This window comes from Macaca thibetana, chromosome 6, assembly GCF_024542745.1.
Source record: "Macaca thibetana thibetana isolate TM-01 chromosome 6, ASM2454274v1, whole genome shotgun sequence".
Lineage (NCBI taxonomy): Eukaryota > Metazoa > Chordata > Mammalia > Primates > Cercopithecidae > Macaca > Macaca thibetana.
Window position 1 is genome coordinate 112,759,809 of NC_065583.1, and position 16,784 is coordinate 112,776,592.

At 40.6% G+C, this 16,784-nt stretch overlaps 1 protein-coding gene across 13 annotated transcripts in view; it reads right to left on the reverse strand.

Annotated features, from left to right (window-relative positions):
* Positions 1-16,784, reverse strand: part of MAST4 (microtubule associated serine/threonine kinase family member 4) — a 575,926-nt gene that overhangs the window by 195,286 nt on the left and 363,856 nt on the right. For 3 of the 13 annotated variants that reach the window (XM_050794434.1, XM_050794433.1, XM_050794439.1), the window contains one exon: positions 13,846-13,926. The exons of the other annotated variants lie outside the window; for them this stretch is intronic. In XM_050794434.1, the coding sequence (XP_050650391.1) occupies positions 13,846-13,926 (81 nt within the window). The remainder of the gene's footprint in view (positions 1-13,845; positions 13,927-16,784) is intronic. 13 annotated transcript variants of the gene reach the window in all.

Consider the following 16,784-nt stretch of genomic DNA (forward strand, 5'->3'; position numbering starts at 1 on the left):
GATTTATGGGTCTAAACACTGACAATAGACTGAATAAACAAGATCATGCATAGGGGCAGGAGGTTCCCGCCCCCGCCCCCTGCAAATGTGTACAGCTGCTGTTGTGATCAATAAAATAAAATTAAAAAAAGTAAATGCTCTGAGGTTGCAGTCATTTTCTGCTTTTTCTACTTTCTCAATCAAGAGATCATGTGGGGTGTTCTAAAAATGTCTGATAGCCAGGCGTGGTGGCTCACTCCTGTAATCCCAGCACTTTGGGAGGCTGAGGCGGGCAGATCACCTGCGGTTGGGAGTTTGAGACCAGCCTGACAAACATGGAGAAACACCATATCTACTAAAAATACAAAATTAGCCAGGCATGGTGGCACATGCCTGTAACCCCAGCTACTAGGGAGGCTGGGGCAGGAGAATCACTTGAACCCAGGAGGTGGAGGTTACAGTGAGCGGACATCGCACCATTGCACTCCAGTCTGGGCAAAAAGAGTGAAACTCTGTCTCAAAAAAAAAAAAAGTCTGATAATAGAAAGGATCCTCATATTCATGAAGGTGAGACTATCTATATCAGCCCTGATGCTGACCCTACACCCCAATGCCACAGAGATCTGTAGCTTGGTTTAAAGCTCTTGGCCTGCCACTCTCTACATGATGTCTATACAATTTAGTTCCTTTTACATTTCCAATCATTATCAATAGAAAACTATAGATGCAAAGAAGTTGAGGATAGGGGTCAGTGGCTATTAAAAGTGTTTAAAAGGGTACTTAGTTATCTATATTCTATGTAACCTCAAACTGAGCTAAATAGGAAGCCCACAGGATCAAGGCTCCCAGGTAGTTTACAAGTTTCATAAAGGTAATGGGTAAAGAATTACAACACATTATAATCATCACACTAAAATCTCCAGATCAACACTGTGGGGATGTTAATTGTCCAGATCTCTCTTCTGAATGCCACAGCCTATGGAATCCCTTCTATCTCCTGGTTCCAGGATGAGCCTGCAGAGACCTGTGCATTAAACACATTGTTCTTTTCTCCGCACTTGTGGGCAGAGGGAGAGCATGAGATTACTGTCTCCATACTTCTGCTACCACACTTCAGTCAAGCTAGTTCCCTTTCTGTTCCCCATACAAGTCTGAGAGCTCCCTGAGGGGAGGGATGGAATCCTTTTTAATCTTCATCTCCCCAGTATTGTGCTTGGCTTACAGAAGCAAAATGACTGTTTAGTAAACTAGAGAACAGAAAGGACCCATCATATATGCAGCGGTGGCAGCAGTGTGGATCAAGAGGGCTGGAGCAGTTCACAGCAGGGCCTGTAGCAGGAGAACTCTGATGGTTGCCAGGAAGAAGGAGTGAGCCCATCTGAGTGCCTTCCAGAAAGGGGTAATGCCTCAGAGGGCTGGAACCATCCAGTTCATCCTGTGGCTTTCTCTTGGAGTCTCATGTTGGTGTTACCCACATGTACATGGTACATGCACATGGCAACAGCAGAGGCAAAGATCCCATGAGGTAAAGCTAAAATGTGCTGTCAACTACATGGCAAGGGATTCTCTTCTCCATGCACAGACAGACACATGAATATAATGCTCAGAGGCATCCAACACCTGGAAGGTTAAACAGCATTTTTTTTTTTTTTTTTAGACAGAGTCTAGCTCTGTCACCCAGACTGGAGTGCAGTGGTGTGATCTCAGCTCACTGCAACCTCATCTGCCTCCTGGGCTCAAACAATTCTTGTGCCTCAGTCTCCCGAGTAGCTGGAATTATAGGTATGTGCCACCAAGCCCAGCTAATTTTTGTATTTTTAGTAGAGAAGGGTTTTCACTATGTTGGCCAGGTTGGTCTCGAACTCCTGACCTCAGGTGACCCACCCACTTCGGCCTCCCAAAGCACTGGGATTACAGACGTGAGCCACCGTGCCCGGCCTAAACAGCATTTAAGCAGGGACTACATCCCTGGACTGTGGGAAGCAGGACTGGTCACCTTCTGACTCTCTCAATACTTTTCTCCTTTAAGGATACCTTTGTATTTCCACCTTACACACATTTGTCCTTAGTCTCTCCAGCCACAGTGGTCTGTCTTTTTTAAACTATCATGATGAGCACTCTGTGAGCACTGGTTCCAGTCACTAGGAGGAGGCTGGGGCCACAGTGAAAGGGGCACTGGGCTCAGAGTTGGAACAGCTGGTTTAAGTCACTGGGCTCCCTTATCCCGGGGCTCCTTCTTCTGTAACATGAATGTGGAAGTGCCCACCACACTGCCCTCACTTCATCACTTCAGGGTCCCAGGAAAAACAACAGAATGCAGTTTACCATTGCATTTGTTTCCTGCAGCAGCTGTTTAACAAATGACAACAAACTTGGTGGGTTAAAACAATAGAGAGAGATTCTCCCAGTCTGGAGGCCAGAAATCTGAAATCAGTGTCAAAGGGCCAAAATCAAGGTGTCAATAGGCCAGGCTCCCTGTAAGGCTCTCAGGGAGAATCTGCTCCTTGCATCTTCTGGCTTCTCTGTGGGCCAAATCCCCCTCGGCCTCTCTTACAAGGACACTTATGATTGAATTTAGGGACTATTGAGATAATCCAGGATAATCCCTCCATCTTGAAATCCTTAAATTAATCACATCTGCAAAGACTCCTTTTTTCCTAAGGTAATGTTTACAGGTTTCAGAGGTTAGAACCTGATATCTTTGGGGCCACCATTCAGCCCATGACATGCATCAGCTATATTAAGTGTTAATGCATAATTCCCACCCCATATTCTTAATTCTTACAATCTCAGCTAGAATAGAAATTCTTTGAAGATAAGAAGCAACTCTTATACTTTGAAAGTCCCATGAAAGCTTTCAAGGTATTAAGTACAGAACAAATAGTTATTTTTTTTCCATTTAGAAAATAAAACCCTTACTCTATTCAATTTTTAGTTGCCAGCATTATATTCCATGGTAAAAAGTTCTAACATAGTCAAGTGTTTCATTTTTTATTTCTAAAATGATCAAACTTTCTGTTCAGAGAAGCTGGAGAAGAAAGAAATGCATCGTAACATGTTTCCACGGTCCATGGCAAGTGCCTTGCAGTGAAGTGTCATTTGTAATGCATTGTTAGTAATACTTCCAAATACTACCAGAACCCAAACGCAGGAAAGCTACTAGAAGCAAAATTGCAATGAACTCCAGACAAACATCTATAAACCCGTTGCAGTCAGTCTGATTCATCTCAGTGTCATGAAATAGAAAAGCAGCAGTAGCTCATCTGGAAAAGCTTGATGTAGGCTCAAGGTGGGGATAAATTCATTCATTCATTCATTTCTATAACAAGTGGTTGTTGAGGACATATTATGTGCCAGATACTAGGGACTCAATGATAGCCAAAATAGGCAAATCCCTTGTAATTTGTAGGTTTCATGCTAGTCGGGTAAGATAAATAACAAACAAATAAATAAATGTTGTATCAGGTGAGATATTCACTATAAGAAATATCATGAAGCAGTCCAAAAGGTGGTGGTGATGCTGTCACAGAGAGGCCAGGGAAGGCCTTTGATACAATAACATTTAGTACAGATGCTAAGGAAGTGAAGGAGAGCACCATTCAGGTATCATTTCAGTGTTCCTTCAGCTGTTCTGGGCTGCTAGAACATCTTGTGCCAGAAAGTGAAGAGGTGCTCAAAGATTAATAGCATCATGTTAAAAGGACCCAGGAGCCAGCTTAAACGGCTTCCGCTTCCCACTGATGAATTTTAGGACAACTTGACCAACAAAAAGAGGAATGCTGGTTATAGATTATTACACATCAAATATATATTTGTCTTCCATTTTCTTCTATAGAAAAATGTATGAGTCAATATTCCTTAAAATGAAGGGAGAGAAAACAGGGAATATTCTTCAACTGAGGAACACTAACTAATAATAGAAATAAAAAATTGTGACAAACAGCAATGTAATAAATGATTAAAGCAAGGTCATCAATGAATGCAAAAACCACAGGGTGAAATCTTGTTGGGAAGAGTATATTCATATGGACTAAAAATTTGACACCAGAGATTACTTAGTAAGGTAAAGGCATAATCACCATAAAGGGAAAATGTGGCAGACACCAGCTTCTGGACTTCCTGGTGTGATGCTATGAGGAGGACATCATCGCCTTTTCTTGGCAAATAGATTTAACCTGAACCTAGAGATGACAAAGCCATCAGACAAATTGAAATTGTGGGATGTTCAACAGAAAAGTTGTCTAGTACTGAGGGATGATGAAAGATAGTATAACTTTCTAAATTAAAGGACAGTAAAGAAAGAGATACGACAATTCAATGGAACATCTGATCTTTAACTGGATCCTGAAATTAAAAAAAAACTTTTACAGACACATTTTTTGAAACAACAGGAGAAAGCTGACATAGCCCATATAATAATGTTCAATTTTAAGGCTATTATAATAATATAGTTATATAGGAGAATATACTTATTCTTAGGAGATACATGCTTAAGTATTTAGGGGTGAAGTGTCTGAATGTCTACAAATTACTCTCAAATGGTCCAGCAGAAAAAAAAAGTTTAAATACATGTAGGGGCTAAGAGAGGAAGACAGGGAGAAAGATCTAATGTGGCAAGTGTTAACCGGTGAATCAAGATGAACATGGTCATACAATTTTTTCAACTTTTAAAAAACAGGTTTGGGATTTAAAAAAGAAAGTTGAAGGGGTAGGAAGAGAGTATTTAGAAACATGGAATAATCAGCCCTGACACAGGAACATGCTTGAAGTGCTCAAGAAAAGGCAGAGTCCAATGAGGCCAGAGGGAATGGGTGAGACATGGCAGGAAGCCAGATCATGGAAGACAGTGGGCATCCACTGGAAGGTTCTGAGCAGGAGCAGCTCTCACTTCACAAAGATCACTCTGAGAGCTGGATGGAGATGGATCACAGGAGGGCAAAGGTTGAACTAAAGCAGGAAGACATGCTAGGAGGCTACTACTACACAAATCTAGGGATAAATGGCAGTGGCTCAGACTAAGGTGGGATAGGAGAGGTGGTCAGCATCGCATATTGCGAAGGCAGAATCAACAGGACTTCCTAGTGGATGATGCACACATGCCCCCAAATCCACACATGTGCACACTGTAAAGATTTTTAAAAGGGAAGAATAACAGATGGCTTTTGACTCAGAGCTTGATTAAAGTTGAGCCCAATTTGTATTTTATATAAAGAGGAGAGAAATAAACAACACCACTGCAAGAAAATACATGTTCTTCTCAACATGGGGTATCTCCATAATGTTTTATTAACTAGAGCCAGTAATGATTCAGCTAAACAAATTGTCAGATAAATAAGTAGAAAAGTGTAAGAAACCATGAAATTTAGCTCATCTCCTTTTCACCCCAGACCATTAGTACAGCTCTCCCAGTTTCATAATGTCTCATCATTCACTATCACTTCAATTAGAATATGCAACATCCTTGATACAAAGGTTGGGTTTTGTAGTTCATTTTGAATGCTGGGTTCCAAGAACAATATGACACTAATAATAACAAAACAGAACACTCTTCTTGGAACATTCCACGTACATTACCTAATTAATTCTTACGCCACCTCCAAGAGGCATTATTATCTATGTTCCTGCTGGAGAAACATGACAATTTTTTAAGGTTTTTGCATTTGTATTACTCCTTTTACTGAGGCATCTCTGAGTTTCACATTATCATCACCATCGTACGCTTTCAAAGAACATCACAACTTAATTCTCATATCAACAGGGTGGGTGTTAATGGCTGTATCCATATTTTAAATGTTGGAAATAGGTTTTTTAAAATGATGTGAAATGTCTTTTTCTCCTGTGACAAAGAAATGCCTTAACAAAATGGAACATAGGACTTAACTTCCCCTCAACATACACATGCACGTGCACACACACACACAGAGCAAAGTAAATTTTTATTCACTCCAAGAAGATCTACTAAAAAAGATAACTGTTAAGCCTCCACAGAATAATTTCAATATATTCAAAAACCAAAATTTAAAAAGTTACTTAAGTAGTCACAATATTTGGCCCAGAAAAGACCACACAGTAACGAATCATCTTGAGCTACGAGGTCCAAAGAAATGTTTAAGAGTGGATAGTATCAAGAAAGTGTCCGGGCTCCTTGCAAATGGGGGTGAGGAATTCTTACTCAGGCCTGAAGTGGCTGGTCTCCTAAAAGGGCTCCCAGAGCCCTCTGAATAACACAGCAATGGTGAGAACACTTGTCACCCCCAGGGCCGTAGCAGGCTGGCCTGGGCTGAGGGAACAAGGCACAGGCTGCTCAGACTGGAGTTGCTGGGGCCCATGGCCTGATTTCCAAAGCAAACCCAATTTACCCTTCTTTCCATCACCTAGGCTCTGTCCAAAATAAAATTTTAAAGAAGTAATATTGGGCTTCATAAGTCAAAACATGCTCCTCATACCCATGAGTGCACTCTCAACAGAGGACTAAAACATCTAGGCAACCAAGCAAGAAAACTCCAGACACAGTAACAAATCCACCTGCCAGTAAATGGAATCTTACACTGTGAATGCAAATGAAAATGACCACAAATTGAAGTCCTGAAGAAACAGGGGCACAGGCTCTCCAGCCAGAGACTTGAGCTTGAATCAGACCAGGTAACTTTCTAGACACTGGGAACAGGGCATAATCTGTTGGTCAAACCTGGAGGTTTCGAAAGTGAAAGGGGGGTGCTTCTGAGCATCCCACTGGGAAAAAATAAGGCATACATCAATCTGCATCTGGGCAAACTGAGATGTGTGGGCCCCACAGATAAGTCTGTCTCTGTGCCTCAGTTTTCACATCTATAAAATGAAGACAGTACCTGCCTCCCAGCCACAGGGTGAAAACTGTGTGAGTTAACATACGTGCAGCACTAAGAACAGTGCCAGGCATGTCGCAAGCTCCCATCAATGCTGGACACTAACCCGCTGCATATGCAAATATCCAGCTTAGTAATTTGGGCCTTTAACTCAAGACAGTAGACAAAACAGAAAAGTTAATGTGAAAAGGTGAGTGCATAGAGAAAAAACCACAAATAATCATGACAAAAACCATGGCCCTGGAATGGCTGTCTGGACCTGGAACATGTAGGTGTCTACACATGGATGAGTGAAGACGCTGCAAGGACTCAGCTGTGCCAGGACCCCATGGACCTGAAAGCTCTGCTTGCCATCTGACCTCACAAGACTTCATCCCCTACGTTCTGCAAGTTTACAGCAGATGAGCTTACATCCATTTTAAAAACACCATATTTCAGAAAAATCAACGGAAACAACCTTTCTAAAGTAAGTTTATTATGCTTGCCCTTCCCCATTACTGCTACCCACGTGAAGTCTCCTAACCCTTACCCTCTCCTCCTCTGGAGCACCGCACACACATCCTCTTTCTTACTAAGCAAGAGAAGTCTACAGGTGGTGGCACTGGCAGAAACCAGCAAGGGTGGGGTGGAGGGAAGTGCTAAGTGGCTTGTCCACACCACCCCAGTGACAGCTGAGACTGCCAACCTTCCTCATCGCTGCCCAGCCCCACACCCACAGGGCTGGCACCGCGTTCATAATCAAGCTCATCTCTGCTTGGCTGAGCCATTCCTAAGAGTGCCTGCGTGACACAGATTCGATCCTACATGACAATTCAGAAACAAAATTCCGGGACTTCATTAAACCATCACATTCACAAAAGCACAGAAACTGGTGTCTGTAGAGTACAAAGAAATTACCATCTGGTACGAGTATCTTCAGATTTTTCCAATGTTCTCCACAAAGTGAAAGGGGGAAAAACAGAATAAAAAAGACAAATGGGCCCTCTCATCCGAAAAGGCAAAATAAACTAAAAGGGTTTAGCGGTGTAGCCATCGGGTGACTTTCCCAGTCTTACAGGTTCCCTGTGAAAAGGAGACACAAAATCACAACATATTGCCATGTGTTTGGTAAATGGCTATGATGTCTGCCCCTCACCATGGCAACAAGTGAAGTGAGGGGGATTCAGGCAGCCATGGATACCCAGTAACCTTTCCAAGCAGCAACAGGACAAATGGGCCAGCTCTTGGCAAATGGGACTAGGTGAGAATTATGCTGAATGCCCTCCCTGTTAAGGTGCTGTCTACCTTTCCTGCCCATCACTCTTAGGACCACCATATGCTCCATTCTTGCTCACAAAAAGTTATTGCACTAAAAATCTATAAGCTACTGTTCTTACATTGCCAACGACGTAAGGGATTCATAAAGACAACAAGCGTCCAAGAAGTTTAACACCTGCCCAAGGTCACAAAGCTTGTATGTGGTGAGGTCTGTGAGGAAGACTCAAGCACTATGACTCCTAGTCTGTGGAGTCTCAAACTCAAGAGTCTCCAGGGCCAGTCAGGTACCGTGAATGAATGAAGCCAGCTAGGTGGGGTCTGTGCTGAAACAGAGAATGGCAGCTTTAAAAGCTGCCGCAGGGTCCCAGCCACAGACAGAACGTGGCTGCAAAAGAACACAGACTCGCTAAAGGGCTTTGGGTTTTTAAAAGCAGTCCCCAATTCACAATTCTCTTACTGCTTCAAAGCACATTTAATGACAACAACTAAATAATTTATTTAGTACCTAGTTATTTAGTACCACATTATGCTACATGGGCTAGGGAGACAGCAGTATGTAAGATAGACAGGCCTTGCCCTCCAGCGCTTCTATTCTACTACTGTTCCTTAGAGTAACTTATCCTCTTCCGTGTGTGATCTGCCATGACTTCTGTATCATTTTCTCTGTCCCTCACCATAGCCAGGCATATCTGCTAATATACGCTGGGGTTTAACTTTAATTAACCATGCCTTTCTACTTTGTCCTAGATAACTGATATCTACTCAGTTTTTACATTTTGATGGCTATAACTTACTATTTATAGAAGAATAAAAAATAAACCCTTTCTCTCAAGGTGCCAGCACTGCTCTCAAAACATACCTACTATATAACTCGATCTCATGTTTAAGCACAGGTGAAAACATCAGAACAGGCTTGAATCCCAGGGAATAACACATTCATTCATTAAATCAGTACATATTTACGGAGACTCTCCTATGTATGTCAGGAACTATTTTAGGTTTTGTGGATACACGTGTGAAAAAGTAGACAAAAACGGTTGTCCTTGTGGAGCTGATAGCACAGTGATAATATTCTTCTCTGGAAGTAGTACTATTTCCTACCAGCAACATGGCATGTGTGTTTTCAGTCACAGCTGAAACAGGGAGAGAGAGATTTGGGAGATGGAAGGAGAAGAAACAGCGTACTTCCTCTACTGCCAACTCTGGCATAGCTGACTGTGTGTTTACCACCCTGAGACTCCAGAAACTAAATGGAGATGCAAAGAAAAGGATGGAAGAAGTAAAATACAAGGAACACAGGACATGCAGCCAGCAGGTTCTCGAGTGGTTATCATCCAGGAAGATGTTGGAGGATGAAACAGAAGTACAAAAGAACATCACTATGGCATAATAAAAACTTGGCCACTGAGTAATGGTGTTCCAGCCTACAGCTACTTACTGGGTCCCTATTGACGGCAAGGCATGCTCGGTGCCAAGAAAGACACTGAGAATGTGAAATGAGATAGTTTCTTCTGGAATCTTGCTATCTAATCACAGTCCAGACTAGGAGCTGGCACAAGTCACATCTATATTACTCAGGAGGCATTGATGTCACCCTTATACAAACAGCCCCTAAGTGGTAGCCAATTTATTAAGTACTGGAGGTCATGAGAAATTCTGAGTAGTTATGGTAGCCTCAGAAGGAGGAAAGGAAAGTTGTACATAAATTCCACTTAAGGTCTTAAAGATGCTCTCTGTCACACTGGTAACTCATAAACTGATATTTAGGGCCATATATATATATATATATTTAGTTTGTAGACAAAGTGTGTATTTTGCCTATTTCTCCAGCCCTGATAGAAGATTTTTTTTTTAAGAAGTGTGAGATTTTCAAGATGGAAGGGCTTTTGAGAATAACGTAGTCTAACCCTCTGCTCAGTGCAGGAATACAGTCTGCATCTTTCCAGCTCACTGGGTGCCTGGCTTTCCTGATGGTCTGATGAGGCAGCCCATTAAAAGTTCAGAAAGCTTCCTTAGAAAATTCTTTATTTCATACTGAGCCCAAATTTGTCTTACCATAACCTCCATACGGCAGTGCAAGGTCTTATTACCCAGACATACCAAACAAAACGTAAGTCCTATTTAGCAACTGAGCTGTCCTGGAAGCTGCAGATGTCTTACTTCTGGCCAACCTTCAGGAAGTCTGGCCTGGAGAAGCCCCTGGAGTTCCGCTGGAGATGGAGAGCTGACTCATGTCTCTGCACAGCCTGCCGCCAAGGTTTTACTATGAAAAGAATAGAATCTTCTATTGCCATATTTAGAAACTCTGTGTGTCAGCACCTCAAAAGGGCACAGACACTGTGATACTCACCACCACCACTCTCTCCTAGACCTTCAAGCCCCACTCATGAGAAAGGAATAAAGAACAAATCTGACCCTTCACAATCAATGGTAGGAAAACAAAATCTGTGCAGGGACATAATACATGCTTTTTTTGTGTGGTAATAGCATGAACATGGAGTCTTGCAATTTATAATATCAGACCATCATTTTGGGGCACACTATCAGAGATACCCAATTCCAAGCTGCCAACTAGATATCTCTACCTAGAACTTTCTCACCGTGTTTATGACCAGACTCATTATTACAACATTTTCCTCCCTCCCCAACTCTGTTTTTTGGGGTTTAAATGCTAGAAATCGCAGCGTAAGTCAGTCATTCATTGAAAATTATCTACTGAACACCTGCTATGGGGCACCTTTATTTCATCAACTTCTACAACAAAGATTGCTAACTATTTAACAAAACTTATTTCCTCCTTTTCCTGGACACCAGCAAGCCATATTTCCCAGGCTTCCCTGTGGTCAGATACAGTCAGAATACCACATTCCAGGCCATGAAATGTGAATGGAAGTGATGTGTGCCACCTTCAGGTCTGTCAGTGCATCATCCTTCATGCTCTTTCCCTTTCCACCAGCTAAATGTCGATGCCCAAGGCATCCTTGAAGGCCATGGGTTAAAGATCCCCCTGGATCCCTTAATGACTCTATGGAGCAGATCCTCCCGCAAACCCTTCATCTATGAGTGAACAATCCAATTCCATTGTATTTGAGCCATTGTATGTTTATTTGGTGGTTGATATATTAGCAGCACTGTAACCAATACATCTTCTATTTCTTATTCATTCATTTATTCATTCTTTAATAAGCATTTTTCAAACACTTAGTACATTCCATATATAGAGTGAGGCACTGGGGAAATAAAAATGACTAAAGAAGGTCACAAGGTCTACCTAAACCAGATAATTAAAACTCAATATAAATGATCTCAGAGCAGCATGTGTATGTCTTTAGTCACAGTGGAAAGATCTGAGACTTCATTTTGAGTCCTAGGCTACTATTTAAACTCTGTATGTGTTAGCATTTTCATCCGTAAACAAAGGCAATATTCATTTCTGTCTCATGTAGTGTTGGGTGGATTAAATGGAATGAAGCCAAGTATATAAAACCAGTTGGCCAACTATAAAGTACTTTGCAAATTTTAATTTAGTTTATTGCAATTGTCCTAATCCCAGACCTATTACTCATGATATATTGTACTAGAATCCTCATTGGAGTTTCTGCCTAAAATACAATCTATTCTTAACATTGGTAAGGTACGTTTCCTCAGTTTGAACTCAGATTGGTCATTTCCTTATTCAAAACATCTTCTGACTCCTGAACACTTACAAAATGAAAGTCAAACTTTTTAGCTTTAGTATTCAAGGCCTTACATAGCATGCATGACTCCAAATTAATTTTCAAGTTTATATCAATCTCTATACAGTTCCAAACTTTTCTTCTATTTCACCTATCCTATGTCCTAGTGACACACATTATTTCTACCATATACTATGCTTTCTAACATCCTAGATTTTTTTTTCTCTGTCTGGTTTTATCCTTCACCCCCTGCCCTGCCCCCACCAATCCCTCCCCACTGAACCTCCAAGATTTTTCAAGGTCCAGCTCAAACGCAACCAGTTCCCTAAAACTTTTCCCCCAAAACACTCTTCAGAACCTCATCCTCCTCTGCAGTACCTTAGCACTGAATCTAATTCTCTTTTCTCTTCTACTAATGATGGCATCTTCATATTGAGTAGCCTATTGCCTTTAGGAAGAATAAAGAAAAGGAAATACGAGTATTGTATTTAATGAAAACATATTACACTGAAGAAAAAAAGTTCAGGACACAGTTCAATTTCGTGCAGTTGGATAACCAAAATGGACACATTAGAAGAGCAAAGGAATTCTCCAGATAGGGGGGAAAAAAAACAAAAAAAAAACTACTCTTATGTTTTAGGATCTATTAAATTTAGAGGATGCTTTATAAAAGCTATTACAAGCAACTCTCATGTTGAAAGTCACTTTTACAATAATAAATATAATCCCATCAGCAGAAGAGTAGAACTAAAGTTCCAAGTCATTAATTTGTTTCCCTAGTCAATTATTCTTTGCAGATTTCAGTTCAGCCTTACTTTAGAAATATGAAAGAAACAAAAGTGTTAAATTGTCCCACTCACATCATCTAAGGCTTGTAAGTTAATATTTTTCAGGAAGTGGTCATAAGTGGCAGATTCATCATTCATTTGCATTTATGAAATAAAAAGTATTCATTAAAAAATTTAAGTTGTCCTTTGCATCAACGGATAATTTGATTCTACTTTCTTCCGTAGGATATTTTATTTTTTATTTTATTTTATTTTTTTGAGACGGAGTCTCCCTCTTTCATCCAGGCTGGAGTGCAGTGGCCGGATCTGGGCTCACTGCAAGCTCCGCCTCCCGGGTTTACAGCATTCTCCTGCCTCAGCCGGCCAAGGGGTAGCTGGGACTAAGGCACCCACCACCATGCCCAGCTAGTTTTTTGTGTGTTTAGTAGAGACAGGGTTTCACTGTGTTAGCCAGGATGGTTTCGATCTCCTGACCTCATGATCCACCCGTCTCAACCTCCCAAAGTGCTGGGATTACAGGCGTGAGCCACCGCACCCAGCCCCGTAGGATTTTTAAAAAGGGGAAAGGGATGCTGGGTACTCTATGTATGTCTTCTGATTAGATACGGTTAGATTCACTATATCCGTAAGTAGTGAATTCATGAAAAGTCTATTAGAATATACATACTATAGACACTATAGTAGCAGTATTTTCTATCACGTATTCTTATAACAAACTATGCTAAAATGTAAGAGTTCCTTGGAGATATTTCTCTAACAGAGAAAAGTGAATATAATCAGCCTATGAGTGAGGGGGGAGGAGTATATATCTTGGAGTTCTAAAAAATGATTTTAAAAATATTAACCCTTTAGACAATTTAAATACATTATCCTGTAAATAATAGGGTATAAAACAGTTTCAGGCAACAGGTATTGTGATACTCTCATAGGAATTATGAAATGTTTTCCAGAAACTAATACATTATATCTTTATATTGATCAAAACTTACAGAATTCAGTGCAGATCATTTCCTAAGAAAGCAAAATGAAAAACTGTCATATATACACACACATTGAACAATGAGTCAAGAGACACCAAGTGAAATATGAGTAAATATGCTACATGGAGTCAGTGATCAAGTAAGTCACCAAGTAAACAATTCGACCAGTTTCCTTGCCCTGTATGTTAACGTTAGGGCAACAATCAAGAAGAAATGGTTTATTGTGGATTGCAGAGTCTGAAGTCATCAAATGCTGGTGGTGGGAAATGGGGCAATAGAAAGACAAAGCAGCCCTGGGCAGGCCCTGGAGCATGCTTACCTCCAAAAGTGAAAGGCCAAGAGAGGACTACAAGGACTGCCTGGGCTGGATGGGGTTGGACTCAGGCTCCTGGGAGTGAGACTGAAAGTTAAAATAATGTCATTCCAAGTGGGAGAATTGATTGCAGTAAAAATAGCATAGCTCAGTTAAGGGACTGTGTTCCCTTTAGGCCAGAATCACTACGGCAAGCTTATCAACACCACTAGGTAATCATCTAATCACTTGCCCTTTTCAGCTCTAAAAGACAGAACAAGTAAAATGCTTCCTGCTGAAATTTACATTTTAAAAACTACAGCTGCCATTTTTATTTGAGCCTTTTCTTTGTCACAAAGCAACTTGGCAGATATCTTTGACATGTGATTTTTGCATCAAAGAAAATCCAGTGCCATTTTATACTGAGTATATTTTATTCCAGATTAAGAAGACAATGCAAATAAAAATTTAGGTGAAATACCATAGTTTTTAAAAAGCAAAGCAATTAACATTTCCATATAGGAAGATACGTTTTTAAGCACTTTTGCAAGGAAAAACAAGTCTTCCTTATAACAAAGACTCAATATTTTATCTAATCCTCAGGGGCAATGAGAAAAAGTGTTCCTATGCGTATATTCAAAATAAACAATTTCAAAAATTATTACAGGTAGTTATACATTATTTTACCTTCCAGAAAGGTCTTCTCAAATCCAACTGTCAATGAACCATTATAATCCCTGCCCCCCGACTCCCCACCCAACCATCCAAACCACCACGATTATTCCAGCCAGTTCTCAAATATTCATCACAGTGTGGTTGGAATAGAGTTCATTTATCTTTTTTTCTTTCTGGCCTCATGTCTCTATTTTTAGAGAGATAAAACTTAAATTAGATATAGTACAACAATTTAACCAATAGATATTAAAGCATGAAGTTGATGCTAGTCAGTTACCAAGTATTTTTACATGGCAAAATCAAAGTAAAAATTAGCTAAGTATTCTGTAGGTATTCTGGCCCCAACTCTCAGACTGAAGTGAGCAACAGAAACTCCTGCCAAAGTGCAACGAGTTTCTTTCCTTTCCTTTCCTTTCTTCTTCTTCTTTTTTTTTTTTTGTTCTTTTTGAGACAGGGTCTCACTCTAGTCACCCAGGCTGGAGTGTAGTGGCTTACTGCAGCCTCCACCTCCTGAGCTCAATGTGATCCTCCCACCTCGGCCTCCCAAGTAGCCGGGACTATAAGCACACACCACCACACCAGGGTAATTTTCGAATTTTTTTGTAGAGATGGGGTTTCCCCATGTTGCTCAGCCTGTTCTCAAACACCTGGGCTCAAGTGATTCTCCCGCTTCAGCCTCTCAAAGTGCTGGGATAATAGGCGTAAGCCACCGTGGCTGCCTTTTTCCTTTTTTAGAGATGGGGTCTTGATATACCTCCTGGGCCGAACTTGAACTGCTGGGCTCAAGAGAGCTTTCCATCTCAGCCTCCTGAGTAGCAAGAACTATAGGCACGCACCACCGTGCCTGGCTAGTGCAGAGAGTTTCTTAAAGAATGTTACTTTGCCTCTCCGCTGGACGATGGCTCTACACTGTATCATGTTTTCCTATCTTAGAGAATGAGGTCTTGAAACAAAGCTGTATTTCAGTTGATTCAAGCTGGTTGTGCTCTTCATTGGCACAGAGAGTTGGCAACGATGGCTAAAGTCAGATACGGGCTTACCATGGTTTGCAAATTCTAAATACCATCCTTGTCTCCCATTATATGGATAATTGAGACTTGGCTGTGTTGGTCTTAAACTAAAATATAAAATTATTGCTCAAAATGCTCTAATTTTAAAAATACAATGTTTCAACAGAGTAAAGTTTTATATCTTCTAAGACCATTCTCTGATTTGGTACCAGTACTTGGAATTAGTACGGAATTATTTTCCTTATACACTCAGAACATATTCAAAAGCTGCTGCTCTTAAACATGCTGTACTCTAACTTAGCAGCTCATTGGAAAGCTCTCGGGAATGTCCCCTGATATGTCCATCATTTTGTCTAAGAACAGTCTTATCTATTCCTTCTGGTCCTAAAATCGGCATGCATAGGCACTAAAGCTGCTCCCTGTCTCCATGTGGAAACACACATGATGACTGCTATGAAGTGTCTATGTACTCAATTCTATACTTACAATGAAAAAAGAAAAAATAAAAAAATCTGCCTTTCTCAGAAACTGGAAAGCCATGCATAGGCTATTTAGGCATCATAAATTTCTTATAAATTAACAACTTATTAATTTCTGAAATATATATTTGATGTCTGACACCTAAGATTTCAATACCTGAAACAGGAATCAGAAACTGCCCTGTGTGTATTGATAAATCCGATGGAATATTCTAGATTGCGTCTACAGAGCATAAAATAGGCTCATGTAATACTCCACAGCTGCAGTGCTTATGGAATAAACACTTCTGAAAGAAAAACAGTAATGTCTCATGAACGAAAGTTCGAGAGCTGTTCTACACATTTGCTGTGTGAGTTAAGACTATAAGATTGCCAAATAATTAAATTTATATACATTAAATCTGCTTTTAATAGAATCAGTGATAAGACTTTCCATTGTAACATTCCTCTGCAGTGGCTAGAAGTTGAATTTACTCAAAGACTGCAGAATTAGCTTTCTCCATGAATGAATGTAAAGTTAGCTATGTCTATTTTAGAGTAATTTTGCATTTCAAGGTAAACGAAATGTTCAAAGTAAATCACATACTAATACTACGATGATATTTAAGAGTGATTCTCTATTTCACTCTCACACGCCCTAGGCAAACAGAATTATCTATTTTAAATTCACGGTAATATTTACCAAGATAAGAGGATAGAAGGAGGGGGCGTGGCCTGATACCAAAACAACATCCAAAGATTCCCTGTGTTTAGGTGACTGTTATGTCCTGTGTCAACGTTGGCAAGGTCATAAAACTCGTGG